Consider the following 18,711-nt stretch of genomic DNA (forward strand, 5'->3'; position numbering starts at 1 on the left):
CATAAAAAATAATATCAGTATTGTTTATTTTGTCTTTTTCTGCATTGGCATTTTAATGTGAATTCATATGTGTTATAATAGCATTAATTTAGAAGCTGTCCACAAACTGTTTAAGTGGTAGAGTGTTCAGACAAAATATTCTACTCCATATTGTGCCCTTTTGTCATCTCTGTTGACTTCATTGGTGAAAAACTTGCATATTGCATTACTGTATATTTTATTCACATTTGTCTGTAAATGTAATAGTCAAATAAGTGTGAGGTAGATTTTAATTAGGTAGATTAAATGTTATTCCTCAACACAGTGATCCCCAACCAGTGGCTCAGGAGCAAGATGTTGCTCACCAACCCCTTGGATGTTGCTCCCAGTGTCCTCAAAGCAGGTATTCCATTAATTCCTGGCTCGGAGGCATATTTTGGTTGCATAAAATCAAAGCCTCCTGTAGGCTGCCAGTCCATATGGGGGCTACCAAATAGCCTGTTACAACCCTTATTTGGCACCACAGGAACCTTTTCTATGCTTGTGTTGCTCCCGTTTTACATTTAAATGTGGTTCACGGGTAAAAAAAGGTTGGGGACCCCTGCAAAGGGTAGAATACAAAGTGGCAAAATTGCCCCCCTTAGTACTAATTCAATAAGAATTTTTGTCAGAGACCTTGCTGTGTTTTGCACCCACTGCTGGATTAGAAAGGTTGCAGTGCTGTTAGGCATCAAGCAACTCTGGCCTTACCACCGGCCATAAGGCAGCCAGTATGTTCAGGACACATTTGCAGCCTGCACCCTAAGTGCTTCCTAACTAGTGCACAAGTCAGAGGGTGTCAGGGGGGACACCTACATATCCCCCTCCCAGCACTCCTCTTGAGTACAGTGCACTGTGGAGACACCATAATTACAGGTACTCTAATTGTGTAATATGACTTGGCTCATAACTGAGACCTTCAATATACTTTATCAACTTTGTTGCTCTTCTTTGTGTATTAGAAATCAAAACTACACTGAATATTCTAGATAAATCCTTATAATCCTTATAAGTGCTTTGTAAAGGTGGTGAATATACCACCTTTGAAAACAAATCAACTTGCTGGCCCTTGCTGCAACTGTTTACTATTATGTATTATTATTATTTAATATCAAGTGCATCTAAATTATTCTCCATAAAGTATCTGCCTGCATATTTTAAGCAACAGATGCATACCTTTACATTTAGTAACACTAAATCTAATTTAATACTACATATATCCTACTACATATATACTACAACACCACTATCTAATTTCCAACAGAAGGTGGAGCTTAGTAATGAAATAGCAGCTTTTCTATTTGGGACGATAAAAAACATTTTTCATATACATTTAAGAAGCTACTAATATTTTTCCATTCAAACCTCTGGTGGGTCTTACATTACAGTATCAATGGGCTGATAGCTTCCACTGGTATTTTGGGAAATAGCATCAAGTAAGTGTAATAAAACTGAAGGCATAAAATAACATATGGTGTGTAATAAGAACATATGTGAAACAAATTGGTTATTTATGTTATTTGCTTCTGTTTCCATTGTTGTCTCAGAGACCTTTTTATTAACCCACTGCTGTGAAATGATCCCCTGTATTCCTTCTACAAACTTGTGTCATCTTGCAAATTAATAGGCACATACTAAGCACTTTTAAAAGTAACTGTTAGGATACATAAAAGTCCTAATACCTCATGTTTAACTTTAAAACACCATTGCCTGATCTCCATAAAAGTGGACATTTCTCTGTCACTGAATGTTGGAAATAATACAACACTGCTGCTGCAGCTGGAACCAGTATCCAATACACCGTTTTGAGGTTATCCATTTTTCTGTGTAAATTTGTGAAGTTCCATCCATTTGCATATATTTTCAGCTGATTCTGGGGGTGGTAGCATAGAAATATGTGGACTACGTGCTACTGATTTATTTGTATATGCCCTCTGATGTCCATGTGTTTTTAACAAATATTGGTGATGAAATCACAACACAGACCTTAAATGAAGTGCAAAAAAAATTTCACTTCCAGTACCCCAAACAACATACTGAATTTTGACATGATTCAAGTGATATTAAATATGTTGTTCTTGAACAGGTTTTTAAAAAGTGAAAAAACGGGAGTTCTTTTGGATGTTTGCTTAATAATAATGGTCATTATGAATATGCGTTATACAGTTTTGTGAATGGATTATTCATGTTGTTATTATATATCTCTAATACTGGAGACATGATGAGATACATTGACAGTGTGTCCTAGCCCATAGACCTGTATGTGATTGAATATGTCATCAATATGACATGCTTGAGAAATATGTCATCAAGCAGTCATGTGACCTGCAAGGTTTTAAATGTTGAAGCACTTGTAAAATGAATCGTAGTGTGATTGATAAAAGTGAGTGGAGACTCTAGACAGTAAACTGAACTAAAGTGGATTTACATATAGATTTATATTAATATATATATATATATATATGGTCGAATGGCAAATTAGTTCATTTTGTCAGTGAAAAGTAATAAACTACTGCAAGAATTGTTGTGTTAGAAAATGACATATTTGCAAGTGTTAGTGCTCATTAACATTTTGTTTCACAAACTTTATAACAAAAGTTTTTTAGTTCTTGTTATAGGGATATAACACTGACTAATTTATATAATTTATATATCAGACCTTAGCCTCACTAAAAAGCAGAAGATCTTGCATTACTTCACCCTTTTAATAGGGCCAAAAGTAGAATAGACAAACAAAACATTGAATATAGGGCTTATTGCAAGTCATGCTGTTCAAAAATTTTTAAGTCAAATTTGAAAGAATTATCTATTGAAAAATCTTAAAAAGTTGAATGAAAAAGATTGCCAGCTAGAACCTGGCAATCTTTAATTAAAGTCACAACTCAAATCTTTCCGTTTAAGTTTTTTAAGTTAAAAGATACTGTGAGTTTTAGGTGCTGTGTCATGGATAAAATATACCTATTAACAAGCTGTAGTACATTATAAATATTTGGTAAATACATGTATTCAACTAATTGGAAAAACTAATTGGAACAAAGCAACATAAAAATTTTATAGAAAAAAAATCAAATTCATCAATGTGCCCCCTATCGGGTCCCCAGCCAATGACAGCAGTGGGCACACGATGATGACGTGTCCACTGCTGTCCCTTTAAATATCGCCCCCTATTGTCGCCTCCTTCACTCCTGCTGCGCACGTGTGACTGCTGGACCCCCCTGCTGCCTTCCTGCCGGATTGGGTCGCCCTGACCACCTGCCTGCCTTGGGTGAGCTGAACTACAACTCTACAACCACTGTTTATTTTGCTTATTTCTATCTAAACTGTCTAATTTTTTTTTTCTATTTCTTCTTCTGCTTTTCTTATTATGACACTTTTGCACACATACAGACAACTTTGCCAAGCACACACATACACTTACACACACTCTTACACTTTTTTTTTCTTTATTTTCTTTTCTTTCTTTCTTTGCTTTCTTTGGCAGTCTTTTTTTCACTAAAACTTTGTTTCTGATCTTGTTCTATAATTATTTGATTTATTTGGTTGCATTTTTGTGTTTTTTTGGCGTTTTCATAATTTTTTCTGTTTTTTAATTATTTTATTGCATTTTAACTTTTCTATTGCTATTGGGTGCTGAATTTGCAGTGACGTTTGTGGATCCAGGGCTCTGACCACCGATTTCATTGCAATTATTGTTCTTACATTGCTTTTAGTGGTTTTATTGCATTTTCGTGATTTGATTTTATTACATTTGAATTGTTCTTTATTGCGTGTTTAGTGCCCCAAAAAAGGTTGCTTCTGCAGTGTTGTTGGTAGATCTTCTGTTGGTTTAGGTGATTTTAATGGATTTTACTGATTTTATTGTGTTTTCTTTGCATTGTTCTTTATTGCATGTTTAGTGCCCCAAAAAAGGTTGGGTTTTCAGTGACATTTGTGGATCGAGGGCTCTGACCACCGATTTCATTGCAATTATTGTTCTTTCTTTGCTTTTAGTGGTTTTATTGCATTTTTGTGATTTGGTTTGGCCACGCCTTTATGTGCACCCATACATATGGGGTATCGTTTTATTCAGAGTGGTGTCTCTGAATAGCTGAAGGTGTGCACTTTTTGGAAATATATAGTTTGCGGACTAAATAACTGCGGGTAGTGCACATAGAGCGCAGCCCCCCCTTATGCATTGCCCCTGTTTGGGGGCATTTGTTGGCCACGTCTTTATGTGGGGTATCGTTTTATTCAGGGAAACTTGCAGATTGATGTTTTTGGTAGTTGCCATGGAGATTTTGTGGAAAAATCTAGGTTTGTATCTGGTTTTTCCTTGATTTCTGACCAAAGCGCTGATTTCTGCAAGGGACTGCGCCACAATTTTCCATATAGAAAGAGAAGAGTGGTGCCTCTGAATAGCTGAAGGTGTGCACTTTTTGGAAATATATAGTTTGTGGGGGTTATTTCACAGGTAGGGGGGTTAACACTGAAAAACTGCAGGTAGTGCACATAGAGCGCAGCCCCCCCAATTTTTTTTTGTAATTGCTCTTATGTATTGCCCCTGCTTTGGGGTGTTTGGTGGCCACCTCTTTATGTGCACCCATACATATGGGGCATCATTTTATTCGGGAGAAGTTTATCTTTCAAATTTGCCTTGGTTTGAAAATCTTTCTGAGATTTTTTTTTGCCAAATCCCCATTTGATCTTGCGTCCAAGTTTACGTTTTAGAAAAAAAACAAAAATGCAAAAAAAAGCTCCAAATTTCACGATGCACTGACAAAAAGTATTTGGCTTTTGAGTGAAAACTAGATTGCACCTAGAAACCTGAAGGTCTGTAGTTTCTAAAGATACCAAACATGAGGGGATATTTTAGATTTACGTTTAAGTTATGCTGCATCAACAGTTACAAGCGCTTTTCCACTTTGTTCTGGTGTGATATTGTACAAAGTACTGCTTTAGTTTGGGGGTTACTTCTGGACAGGAACAGTGAGTTACCACCACATATTTGGTATCATTGGGAGTATCAGGGCTTTTACAAACAACAAAAAAAAGTGTGTAAAATCAACTTTTCTATGAAAAAAAACCTCAAAATATACAGAATTTTCATATTTTTTTTTACATATTTCACCCAGAATACACATCATATCTCCAGAAAAGTTATAAAATTCAGTGTGTATGTCGAAGCCCAATTAGTGACGAAAAAAACAATATATAATTTCCCTATTTTCATGGAGGTTTTCCTACCAAAAAACATTGTTAAAGTGAATGAGTACAAAATACTTAAAAAACGTCTGGCACTGGGGGGAACTGAAATGACAAATTCGGCTGGCACTTAAAGGGTTAAATCCCTACATCTCCTAAATTATCGATCTCTGTGTAAATAGACTTATGAATTAGGACTGACGCTCCTGAGCAGCGGTTCTGTGTAAAAATTAATGAATTATTTTTGTTCAAGTGATCTTAATTTGATAAAAAGCAATTAATCATGTAAACACAGAATATATATTATCCACGCTCATACAAATTAATTGTTTTTAATGAATCATTGTTTGTTTAGCTTTTTTGTGGGTCCCAATTTTAAAGAGTTGTTGATTCTCTTTTTAACTTAATGAATTTAAAGTTATATTTTAATGTTAAAGGCACTGAAAAACTTTCGTGTGAGTTTACTTTTGATTAAGGTTGTAAAAACCATGTGCTTGGCTTAATAGGATATTTAGGCTCTCTTTCTCTGTGATTTTTAAGTCCCATATGTTTGTCAATATATAAGAGGGGTAAATAGCTTCTGTGATTTTAACGTTGCAAGCATATCTGTACATCATATATATGAACTATACATCATATGAGTTTGAAACATTATGGTAACAGAAATAAAAAGCCAGTGTAAGAATGTAGGTATTTCTGATGTTTTGCAGGTGTTTTACTATAGCTTGCTTTGCTCATCACTATGTAATATCACCATACTGCACACCTTGCTCTCTAGCTTCAGAATGACTTGCCCAATAAAAAAAATTGTCAGTGGCTTTTATAAATAACAATTGCTGTATTCCCTTTGTACACTGCGCTATTTCATGGAAACTGTGAGTCACTGCATGTGGCAAACCATGCAATTTTCTTTTTTCTTTACCATTTCCAACAATGCAATGCTTGAAATAATTAGAGCTAAAACGTCTGTGCCCAGGGATCTTTCCTGGTAAAAAGGTGGAATTTATGGAGTGATAAAAAAAGTCTCCTTGGAAAAATAAATCTGTCTGCTCTGTGATCTAGCATGGGATTCTTCACTGGTTTCACTGAACATATGTTCTTACGCCACCTCTGCAGCCAGACATGTTTTTCTTATTTCTAAATAAGGAAAATAATGCTATTTTCAACTGTATTACACTAATATAAGAAAAACATAAGCAAATAAAAAACTGCTTTAATGTTAATAGCTTGTTTTTGCTGTTGGCCGACTGTGGCAATGCTGGCATCATTGTTTTATCTGGAGCAGCAAAACTGTTGTTGGCCTGCAGATATGCTTTCTTAGGTTTCTAATCAGTGTGTGGTATTAAACAAATTTAAAATAAACTGAGACATGTTTTATTTTGTTGAACAAAAAACTCATTAAATTGACCACACTTGCACTGTAATACCCCCCACCCCACTAACCATAACTCAAATATAGCTCAAATAAGCTTCACTTTTTGGCATATGAGGGATGAGCCATTTTCCTTGTGCAATGGGATGAAAGACTTTCATCATTTGTAGGGGGAGCAAAAAAAGGGAGTAATGTCTTTAGGCTTAAGAAGAAGAGTAGGAGTAAGTACTTAGTATAGGTTGAGAGGAATGGGATGTTTGATGTTGGAAAGAAAGGGGACTTGCTTTAGGGATATATGAGGGAGACAGTAGTCTTATATTTTTGAATGTGACTAATGGATTTTCCTATAAAATTATTACAATAAAATTGTGAATTGTGACCCGTGGTGTTGATTTAAAGTTATTAACTGCTGATATGAACCTCTGTAGCTCAACATTGTTGACTGGGTCATATGGGCAGCCCAGTGTTCCACATAATTTCAAAGGAACCGCCCAAATACCAGTGTTGCTTTCTCAGCAACCTCATCAGAGGCAGATTTGGGGACGGTGTCACATTTATTAGTGGAAAGAGGGTAAAAATGACATCACGGACCTGGGCTTGGGCCTGCTGGACCATTCCAGAAAGTCTAGCATAAATTGTATGAATATTGGCTGCAAAAGCTATAGATATTTTGTTGATACCTTGCATGATTTTTTCAGTACAGAATAGTTAAACTACTCTATTATAATGTATTGCTCTCTTTCTGAGGTGGCAGACTTTATGACAGATCAAAACTTCTTGGTGTAAGTAGAAACATTTCAGTGGAAGTAAACACTACCATCAGAAGAACATATTCAGGTACATGTACTGCTTGAAATGCAGAATTAGTTTGATCTGGATTGCAAATAACTGCACAGATTCGTTTAAATAATAATTGTATTGTATTGTCCTTTGATATTACCTGTTAACTGTGCTTCTGATAAAAGCACAGTAGGGGCTCATTTATCAACACCATGGGCAATAACCCATAGCAACCTATTATTGATTGGCTTTATCAAGCCAGCTGCAGGTAGAACAATGAATGCAGCAATTTGATTGGTTGCCATGGGGTTACTGCCCACAGGCAAATTTGCTCAGTGTTGATAAATGACCCCAACTTCATTTTACTTTATTTAAATGTACAAGGAAATACCATAAATATTGACGTGTGAATCTGTCCCGATTCACTTTGAATGCCAAAAAATTTGCAAAATTGGCAAGTTTCGTCTCATGCCAAATGTATTGCAGTAAATGGGAGTTTTTTCCTTACTCCAAATGCTAACACCTGAGGCATTGTTCTCACGTTATTGTTGCTGTGAAAATTTTAAAGGCAAATTTTTGCTGTGGTTTTTGCACACAAAATTTGATTTTCATTGCAAATCCATGCCTGGCCAAAAAAAACCCACTTATTTTACCTAAATCTATAAATCCAGTTGAATGTAAGTGCATTATAACACATATAACTAGTGATGAGGCAGATTTATTCAAAAGTGAGTTTAGAACTTAATAGATAAAAAACTCACCCACTTTCTATTCATTCCTATGAAATTTTTAGAAGTGTATTTATCAAATGGTAAGTTCTAGGTTTCACCCATTGATAAATACACTTCAAAAAATCCCATAGGATTTAATAGAATGTGGGTGAGTTTTTAATTTAATAACCTCCAAACTGACATTTTTATAAATCTGCCCTTGAGTGTACCATTTTCTTAACAGCCATGAGACACTATGGCAGACTTTTTTATTAAGGTTATCTTAAAGAAGATATATATATATAGAGAGAGAGAGCTAGTGACAGGCACAGTAAAGAGAGGCACTGTATAGCAAAATGGCACAGACATAATCACAGCAAAGAAGCAGCTGGTCTAGCATGTAAGTAATCTCAGAATAGGTGTCGGAAGGCACTTGCATGCAGTGGGTTCAGTGCCATGCTACAGGGTATTTATGACAATGGCAGTCAATTTTGTACTATGTGCGTCGAGGGCACTGCTGGTTATGACCAACATGGGGCGCACCAACTGTTGTCATTGAGCAAGAGTTGCCCATCATAAACTGGGTTAGAAACCTTGAGGCTTAAGAGAAATTAAATAAAGCATTTGGATGGTCACATGGCTGGGCTGGTGACTCTTTTTGGTCAGTGACTATGTGTAAGTGTAAGTGTGCCTATGAAACAGAATGTACCTGTGCATGCCAGACTCCAAAGCTGTTGTCTATGATAAGGTGGCCGCACAGTATGCTGATACACAGAGGTGCTGTATTGCACAAGTGCAGTTAATAGTGGCCAACCAGCGACTGGGGCAGATTTATAAAACATTATGTTTTTAGGAGTTGTGCTAATGCATACCTTTCCTAAAATAAAAAAATAAAATGCTTGTACTTTTTTTTTCTACAATGGATGATTTGTTTCAGTGCAAAAAAATTTTGTACAAATAGTTAATTTCTCTAATTTCTCTAACATTTGTATTAATTGACAAATTAATCTAGTTTAATAAATATCTATTAAAACATTGTACTGCCTGAAAACCCTATGGTGTACAATTTGGCTAACAAGTTGGTTATAGGGTTATTGAACTAGTGCAATTCAGCACTTATACCACGAACATTTTGCGACTTTTTCGTATTTTTTGCGAATTTTCGGCGCCTTTATGACTTTGCGGAAAGTGTCGCGACTTTTTCGTTACCAATACAATTTGCGCAAAAAAACGCGAGTTTTTCGTAGCCATTACGATGCGCTCGTATCTTGTCGCGACTTTTTCGTATTGAGCGCTCGTAAGCGGCGGGTGAAACTTTCAGACTTAGCATGATTTTGGAAGCCTCCCATAGGACTCAATGGCACCCTGCAGCTCCAACCTGGCCCAAGAAAAGTCCCCATACTGAAGCTTGAATGAATCCGAATCTTTCGTACTCGGCGCGAAAACTGCGAAAAAGTCGCGACTTTTCGCGCAAGTATTAATGCTACGAAAAAATCGCCAGATTTTGCGCAACATTCGGAATGGCAACGGAAAAGTCGCGACAATTATCCGAAAAATCGCAAAATACCGATCATTACGAAAAAACCGCAATCAGACGCATTCGGCCAGTTCGTGAGTAAGTAAATGGGCCCCTAATGGTACACTAAAAGGTTAATTTTGAGATTTTGCATTGCACTGCTTTACAAAGACACCAAGTACAGAAATATACAGAAGCAACCAATATCGCAATTCTGCACCTAACCAATTGCAACATTGCACAGATAGTGAGGCATCTTAAGTGAGCTCTGCGTCTGAGGTCAGACAGAGAGGGGATGAAAGATAAGCACATCTACCTGAGCTATATGAAGTGATTTGAAAATATTTATAAACTCTAGTGCAAACATATAACAGAAGTTTATCCCTACAGTGTCATCAGCACCCTTCCTTCCTGTCCAGCCAACCATAATGCGCAGACGACCTCATGCCACCAATGTAACAGGTCGGCCAGGTAAGGACTTACTTAAGCTCTGTGTTTTAGCTCTCTGATCCCCACTCTTTATAATCTTCCACTCCATGGCAAATGTATTTTCTAAAACCACTGCTCACTTTCATTAACCTCTGTTTATTTTTCTGCATTATGGTTTGTGTCATTTCCCACTGTCTCTGTGCTCACACAGAAATAATTATTCTAATGTGGAAGCTGAAAAGGAATCAGCAGAGCTACAATCCTTGGTTCACTAATAGGCAGAAATCTGATATGCTGTGTATAATACTTACTGGGACTCACAACTTAAACTCTAATTATTACTGACAATTTGGCTTACGTCCATTAAGAAGTATGAGTACATTGGACAGAAGGAGCATAGATAGTGCTCCAGAAGAGAGTCATTATTAAACCATATTAGTGCGCACAAATTTATATGACAAGCACTTAATTTGAGAGATATTTTACCTTTTGTGAGGTAAACATATAACAGAATCAAAACAATAAGTGGCCTATAATGTGTTGCACAGAAGAAGCTATAATAATAATAAATCAAAGGTTCTGACAACAAAATAAACTCTTTTATTTTCTTAAAAAGGCAGTGTTCTGATGCCACGGGCACCTTCAACTGCCCGGCCAAATCGTACAGCAGTGTCTATAAAGGCCCCAATACCATCATCAGCTTCTCCTGAACCTGAAGATACTGGTATGTTTCTTGGGTTGTCCAGAATTGTTCATTAGAACATGATAAAGTCCTACTTTTTATGATTCTAACAAATCATATATATATATATATTTAAATTCATATTCTATTTTTATAGTTCAGAATTAAACAATACATTCAAAAGTTATTTACAGGACCTAAAATTTAAAGGGACAGTAACATTACGAATATTAAGAATTTAAAACAATTAATACACTTCAATGCAGAGGGGATCATTTATGAATTGTGCACATAACATCACCATACATGAAGCACTTTCATTTAACCCTGCTCCTTTAGAGGATCATTCTGTGCCATTTGCTTTTTGCTCCTTTGTAAAAAATCAAAGGAGCACCATAATGTCAGAATTTAACATGTAGATGTAGACTTTGCACTTGTTCCTCAAAGAAAGAATAACAAAAAGAGGAAACTTCTGAAAAGCACCAGCAGTAACAATGATGTTATAGTTTGTTTGTTGATAGACTCCCCAAACCAGCTTCATCACAATTAGCCTGTTCAGCAACAAACAATAATCCTGAATACATATGCATGCAATTAGATGATTAATGAGGGAGAAAACGAAAAAAAACTTGTAGAGTGGCCACAATGACCATTTAAAATGAAAAATGTAGTTTATTATTTTTTAAAAATATGAGATGGAGGGCATAAATACATAACATTGCTCATATGCCTCCTCACGAGACCTGACATCTCAACACAAGTAAATGGAGGTAATTTATGATCAAAAGCTGCATATGGTAACAGATGATGATTAAGATGTAATTCTTTATTCCCTTACAAGAATGTTGCCTATAATGTATGTATTCACTGCTTATACAGTGCTATAATGCCCAAATAATTCAATAAGTGTCACTTGATACACTCACTTTTAAATATAGCTGAAATCTACATTCCATCAGTGCAGTTAGGATGCATGTTTGATTTGTTTGCATGTTGGCCAAATTTGCTATCCCAAGAATGGGCTAAATCAGTCATAATCAGTAACAATGAGCCAAATACGTGATATCATCAGTGATTTCCTTTGGAATCACTTGCTAGGTAACCCACTGGCCTCCTCCAGTCTTCTAAATACATTAAGATGTAGCTTATACTATTCTTTGGATCGCAACTAAAAATATGTTGAATATTCAGGAACTTTTCAAATATACAATAATATTTCAATTATTTTTGTTGAAGGTGTAAAAGCCGCTACATCAACTACAGTCATAAAACTTCAATAATGTGTCTCCAGTCTTTTTATATGTAACAGATTAAAATAAGCAATTTTATTGCTGGATTTAATCAAATAAGAAATTTAACTTCAGAAAATGTTATACAGTATATATATATATATAATTGTGTGTGTAATAATAACTACAATGTTATTGAAATAACTCTTAATGTTACTTTTAGTTGAAGCCACTGTGTTCAGTCCAACTCCAAAATCAGAGATAGACGCTCTTGGGAAAATCAGAACCACAGGTATGAAATGGCCTGAAAGAGGGTGAACTGCTCGGCTGTAAGTTTTTGAGCTATATTCATTTGTCGCTAAGCAGGACATTATGCAAACACGCCTGTTCAAATCGACATTGAATGGGAGATTTGTAGCATTTTTCGGCTCCTTTATCACAGTAGTTAACAAAACACTACCTATATGTACCTTTACCCCTAGGGGTTGTCTGAAAAAGGGGACACATATACTTTTTCTTACCGGCTAGAAAGAGTTTACAGTTTGGGTAATTAATGAACAAATGTTCCTTAAATGGCAACTATATCTAATTTTGTAAAGTTTCCCTTTGTAGAGATCTAAATTTAATCTTAAAGTGAATGCTCTATTTCAGATGTAAAAAATAGCATTCATTTTGAAAAAAGATCAGGATTATGTAATATGTTTATGAATTAGAAGTCATACTATTGTTTATGCCAGCTAGTATAATTTTGCCATAACCACAGAATCACGTGTTATAAAATTAAGACCACATACTGAATCCTAATCTATTTTGTCACCTCACTCAAACCATATTTCTTACTAACATCTTTTTCTGCAACACTAAAGATATAAAAAATGATTATTATGACAATTTATTTTGTAGGTTAATGATCTGCAGCACAACAGCAACATACTTAATTCAACCAAAAAGGAATATATTAAATGGGTGCATACACAAATGAACAAAATGTGTGTAAATTTACAAATATCCCTTTGTAGCAGATCTTTTAGTGTTTTGCTGTCAAAAGTCTCATTCAAAAAACTTCAAAGAAAAAAAAATGACCAGTACATTCTAATAACTGTGTCTAATGCCTGAAAGGTCACTTATCATCCCCAAAATGCTTTTGCTTGCCCACTGGAGCTGCAGTATGAGATGGGCTGTTATTCAAAAGGGGGACACGCTTATGCTAACAATGGTGGTGATCAAAGCAGGTTTGTTCCTAGATGCACTGCCAGCCACAATGCCCCACATATATCCCATAATTGCCTTGGAACTGAGGTTCCAGGATAAACAAATGTCCCATATTTGCATATGCATACAAAATATGGCTAATATGGCCATTGCAACTCGGTGCAGTTCAAGGCAAAAGCTTGCACTTGTTGGTTTCAGTATTTTTAGGCCTTCCTGGAAGGGTGTTGCTCTGTTGCATGAAGAATTTAAGATCTTATAGGTGCCCTTTAAGGCTCATTTCATACTGGGCTGTTTCTGGCATTAGTTTCTGGCATTTCATTAATCATAAAAAGTAGTGTGGCATGTAAAATGGAAAGTAGCTGCAGATGGAATATATTCCAAACTATCATTAATCACAATTCATTTTGAAGTGGGTTTTTAGATGTTTAGAAAACAATGAGAAATAATTTTAGCTAAATCTATTATAAAACATAGTGGGGCTAAAAATTATTGAAAACTTGGTGACCATAGTGATGCCCCAAACATAGTAAGGGACATACTGGGAGTCATTTATCAACACTGGGCAAATTTGTCCATGGGCAGTAACCCATAGCAACCAATCAGTTGTTGCCTTTTTTCAGCCAGCTGCATGTAGAACAATGAATGCAACAATTTGATTGGTTGTCATAGGTTACTGCCCATGGGCAAATTTGCCCAGTGTTGATAAATGACCCCCAGTATGTCCCTTACTATGTTTGGGGCATCACTATGGTCACCAAGTTTTCAATAATTTTGTACACATTAACATATATAGAGAGTTTTAATTATTAAACAATAACATAATTAACTGACAATTAAAAAAAAATATAAAACTCATTTTAAGAAGACAACTTCTTCATCTTTCTAAAGCTAAAGTTGCCACATTCAAATATGACATGGTTGGTGTTAGTATCCACTATACCTTTACAATGCAGAAAAGATGCCATGGGCCTAATATAACTTTATGGACCTTTTTTACATATCACTAAGTGTGTATGAATGGTAAGGTATTGTTAAAGAAAAAAATGTTAAATGAGCTGCTGGGTAGCTGTCTAGAAGAGGTGGCTTTTTGAGTGTGATAGACTTTTTGTTTAGAGAGGAAATTTTAAAACATAGGTGAAACATTTTGAGGAATAAATAAGTTGATATGAGAAGATGGAAATCGTTTGATTTTGATACTTACTGTTACTTATATTATTGTAACAATGCTCCTTGCAGGACCACATATAACATATATGACCAAAAAACAGGAACATCCATGCTCAATTACAGAATCTCTGAAGTATTTCCCAACAGAAGAGGCCACAAATCAGGAAATTGTCAGCCGTCCAATGAATCCACCATCCAATCTCACAATAGTCACTGTTGAAGGATGCCCATCCTTTGTCATTCTAGATTGGCAACCACCTGAGAATGATACAGTCACTGGTCAGTATCAACGTGTTTCCTTTTTTTGACTAATTTTTGTGTTGGTGACAGATTCGCTCATCACTGCAGAGGAGGGGGACATAGTCATTAGCAAAAATCTAGTTAGCGTTTTTATTACGCAAGAGGTTGTTGTGTGTTTCTCATGTTAAGCAAGCCTACACAATAAAAAAGTACCCATGGATATCTAGCCTTAATGTTGTAACTGAGTAGAAGAGGCATTGTGATGAATAACTCTGGTGGCAGTTTCTCGTTCAAATGCCACCTTGGACACTAATTCAAAGGCATTTAGTATATTTTTAGTTGCATAACTGTAAGCAGGACAAAATGAATATAAGCCAAACAGAGAGGGGGCTAATAGTGCAGTTACAGTTATAATTAGGGTTTACCTTCTACAGTATCAGTTTCTCTTTATTAGTCAGAAGAGTATGAAGTCAGAGTCTGACACTAGAAGAAGGTTTTAGGTTTTAGAAATTGTATTATTACACATGGTGCTCAATTTCTAATACATAATATACATTCATATACATATATAAATTCTGATACACACTACAAATTCATATAAAATCATTCAAAAATGCTGTTGAGTCCATGTAGAAGTTTAGCGGAGTTTGTCTTAGCAAATTTCCAGTGTGTTTTCAATTCGCTTTATTCAAGTTTTTTTAATACATTGGTAGACTCATTGAAAAATAGAGTAGAATGTGTTTGTTCTACATTCTTTTTTTCATGTTTTTTTCTATTAAGTTTTCAAGATTCAAAGCTTTTAATAAAGAAACCACATTTGAGTTTGACTTTCTTCGAATAAAAAATAATTTAAAAATTCACACATTCAAATTTTGAACAGGCCTCATATACTGTAGATCTGAAATAGTCCTTAATATGATTTCTCAACCTTTTGACTTGACTCAAGCAATCATAAATCTGCCCCTAAGTGTTGATGGAATCATTCTCTATCTTTAAATAGCTATGCAGTATGTTTTTATTGTATTAAGACACATACAGCTTTTCTTTCTTGTATGTTTATATACATTTTAGTTTAATTTTGCTTAAAAATCTAAAAATATTGCCCTTTATTTCAGAATATAAAATCATTTCTACGGAAAATGGGGCACCACCAGGAAAAGACCAGTCAATAATAACTACAAATCAGACATTTCAGACAGTGGAAAATCTAAAACCTAATGCAAGGTAAAAATAAATGTTGTGTAATTTTTAGTGAAGATTTAATTCTTATTTAAAGGACATATTGATTTAAGTTATATATATTTTTATTTATGTTTTCTGGATATTTGGTAATTATTTCACTATCAAGACTTTGTCAGAAATTATTGTAGTTTATTTGAAATTGGAGGCTGTTTTAGGGTAATTATTAAAACATGTAACAATATGGCTTGAGGGGTACAGCATCAGAAAAGTTGCCTAGAGTGACATTAAAACTAAATCTGGCTATGGGTGCCCTTTTTCTAGTCTGTTCAGAGATCTGTAGCAGTAAACTATCCCTCATATATAATAAAAGGCACTATGTTGGGGGTTATTATTATTATTACATAACCCCCATAACTATATTCATATATATCTTTCAGTTGACGTTCAACTGTTCAAATGCAGAAATGCAGATGCTGACCATACTCTTAATGAGAATTTTAAAAACCTGTGGCCTTCAGCCCCACATTTCTAAAAAGTCTGTAATTAGAGATATGTATTATATAAAGCTCATTTGGAAATAATACACAGAGACAATGAATGAGCAGAGTTTCTTTCAAAAGCAGATCAGAGTCAGGTAATTGTAAATTAATATTAAAATGCTATAATCAAGCTACTTGACCCCTTAATCATAACAGATAATTGAAACATAGCAGCTGGTCTCTGTCTGAGGAGGTGAACATATACTTTTTCAAGTCTTCTGGTGGATCTGGTTGTATTTCTCTGTGTATCTAGCTAATAGTGATATGTTATGTTCTGCATTTACTGAATTTAATTACTAAGCTACATACTGTATAATGAAAGACCATGGCTGCTAAAGAAAAAAAATCTGTGCAAATGCTAATTAGGATTTGGAAGGGTTAATGTCACCGCATAAACATGGAAGTGTAACATTTAACCCTTCCAAATCCTAATTAGCATATGCTAATTAGGATTCAGATTCGGTATTCGCCCGAATCCCTTAACATGGATTCGGGGGTTTGGCCGAACCCGAAAAACTGTATTTGGTGTATTCCCAATATATATATTTTGTGCGACTTCTATTTTGTTCTTGTATGCTGTTTGCATACTTTGCAAAGACTTTGCAAAGACTTTGAGAAAGGCTGCTGTGGCAGTCGAAACGTCAGATGCATTTTTGCTAATACATTTTCTATTTATTTATATATATATATAGTATATATATCAAAGCCAAAAATAGAAAGCACTCACAGCTACAACGTCCATCAAGTCAGTGGTTTATTTCAGCATACTATGCTGAAATTAACCACTGACTTGATGGTCATTGTAGCTGTGAGTGCTTTCTATTTTTGGCTTTGATGCATTACTTTGGTTAGCACCCAGCCGTTGCTCTGATATTGGTGAGTGCCGATTTTTATGCAATACTGTATATATATATAAATATATATATATATATATAAATTGCCAACCTAATATATTTGTGTATCTTCTTTTTACTTGATGTGGTTACTATTTTTCAGTTCTTAGGGGAGATGTGGTGGGACGCGAATTTATTTAATGGTAATTCCATGTTTTTTTCCCTTCGTCTGTCAATTATAGTTAAGAGCGATGCTATTCCACCATCATCAGTCCTACTCTGCCAATGAATCCTTTAAAGGTTCTTGTGTTTATCCAGCTGTTTGTTTTGGAAAAAATATCCTTTCCTACTGTAGGACTTTTCCATTGGCTTCTACCTTAAGAAAATTTGGAATATAAAAATGGCTACTTGCCTGGCAAAGTGTGAGCCAGACACCCACTGTTTATAGAATAGTTGGTTGCAGTCACATATGCCAGAAATAAAACCACAGCACTTTTTAAATTGTTTTGTAATTTGTTCAATGAAGAGTCTAGAGATTTAATTAGTATTTACCCTCTAATCACTGAATTATGCAGAGACAAAATTCACTGGAAACTAAAAAGTAATCATTTGCATTCTGATGTGTACAAGAACAGGGCTGTCCAACTAGAGGCTGTGAGCTGGATGTGGCCTTTAAAGGGGATCTAACCTATATAGAAAATAAAGTTACCTAATGCAAAGTGCTCTTTTTTCTATTTTTACAAAATACTGACTTTGAAAGAGAATTGATCTGAAAGTCTAAAACTGCTTATATTTCATAAATCCCTTAAATAAAAATAAATGTACAAAAGTTTTCAGTAGAGCATTTATTTTCTATTTGGGTTTAGACTTGCTTTCGCTGTCAGTGTAAAGGTGATGTCGCCAAGCGAGCGGATATTCACCCGATGGCCCTGGGGCCAAACGATCAAATTATAACAACGGGTATAGGAAAAGTCGGTCCGGGGACCGCATCAACGAGCCAATGCGGTCCCCGATCCGACTAGATTTTCTAACCTGCCCGATCACGATCTGGCAGATTTCAGGCCAGATATCGGTCAGGCAGGCCCGTCGGTAGTGCCCATACATGGGCCGATTAGCTGCCGAATCGGTCTAAGGGACCGAATTGGCCTTTGTTTGGGGACCTTTAGGCTGGGTTCAGGTGTGCTTTGTTCCACATAACTAAAACTTGTGTATTAGAAAGAAAAGTATCATTTCATTATAAAAAACTGAGAAGACCAGTCCAGCACACCTTCAATATGTAGTTAATAAGGAAACCCACTTTGGCCAGATCACAGATTTGGCACTTTAAAGAGTAGTACTTTTTTAAATAAATGTTTTCATTTAAGTTTTTATAACAATAAGATTTTGCATTAATTATATTATGTATGTATGTATATCTTTATTTATAAAGCGCTACTTATGTACGCAGCGCTGTACAGTAGAATTCATTAATACAGACAGGGGGTTAAAGATAATGGATAAATTCAAAGTATAACAATAAATACAAATAAATACAAGGTACAGTTGCAATAAGAGTCAGAAACACAAGATGAAGGAGGTCCCTGCCCCGTAGAGCTTACAATCTAAATATTATACCCATTTG

The 18,711-nt window shown here is 35.3% G+C and overlaps 1 protein-coding gene across 28 annotated transcripts in view; it reads left to right on the forward strand.

Annotated features, from left to right (window-relative positions):
- Nucleotides 1–18,711, forward strand: part of abi3bp (ABI family member 3 binding protein) — a 188,337-nt gene that overhangs the window by 146,255 nt on the left and 23,371 nt on the right. For 24 of the 28 annotated variants that reach the window (XM_031896031.1, XM_031896027.1, XM_031896036.1 and 21 more), the window contains 6 exon segments: nucleotides 7,319–7,408; nucleotides 9,968–10,048; nucleotides 10,623–10,730; nucleotides 12,141–12,209; nucleotides 14,366–14,575; nucleotides 15,652–15,760. In XM_031896031.1, coding sequence (XP_031751891.1) covers nucleotides 7,319–7,408; nucleotides 9,968–10,048; nucleotides 10,623–10,730; nucleotides 12,141–12,209; nucleotides 14,366–14,575; nucleotides 15,652–15,760 — 667 coding nt within the window. 28 annotated transcript variants of the gene reach the window in all.

Source organism: Xenopus tropicalis, chromosome 2 (assembly GCF_000004195.4).
Source record: "Xenopus tropicalis strain Nigerian chromosome 2, UCB_Xtro_10.0, whole genome shotgun sequence".
Classification (NCBI taxonomy): domain Eukaryota; kingdom Metazoa; phylum Chordata; class Amphibia; order Anura; family Pipidae; genus Xenopus; species Xenopus tropicalis.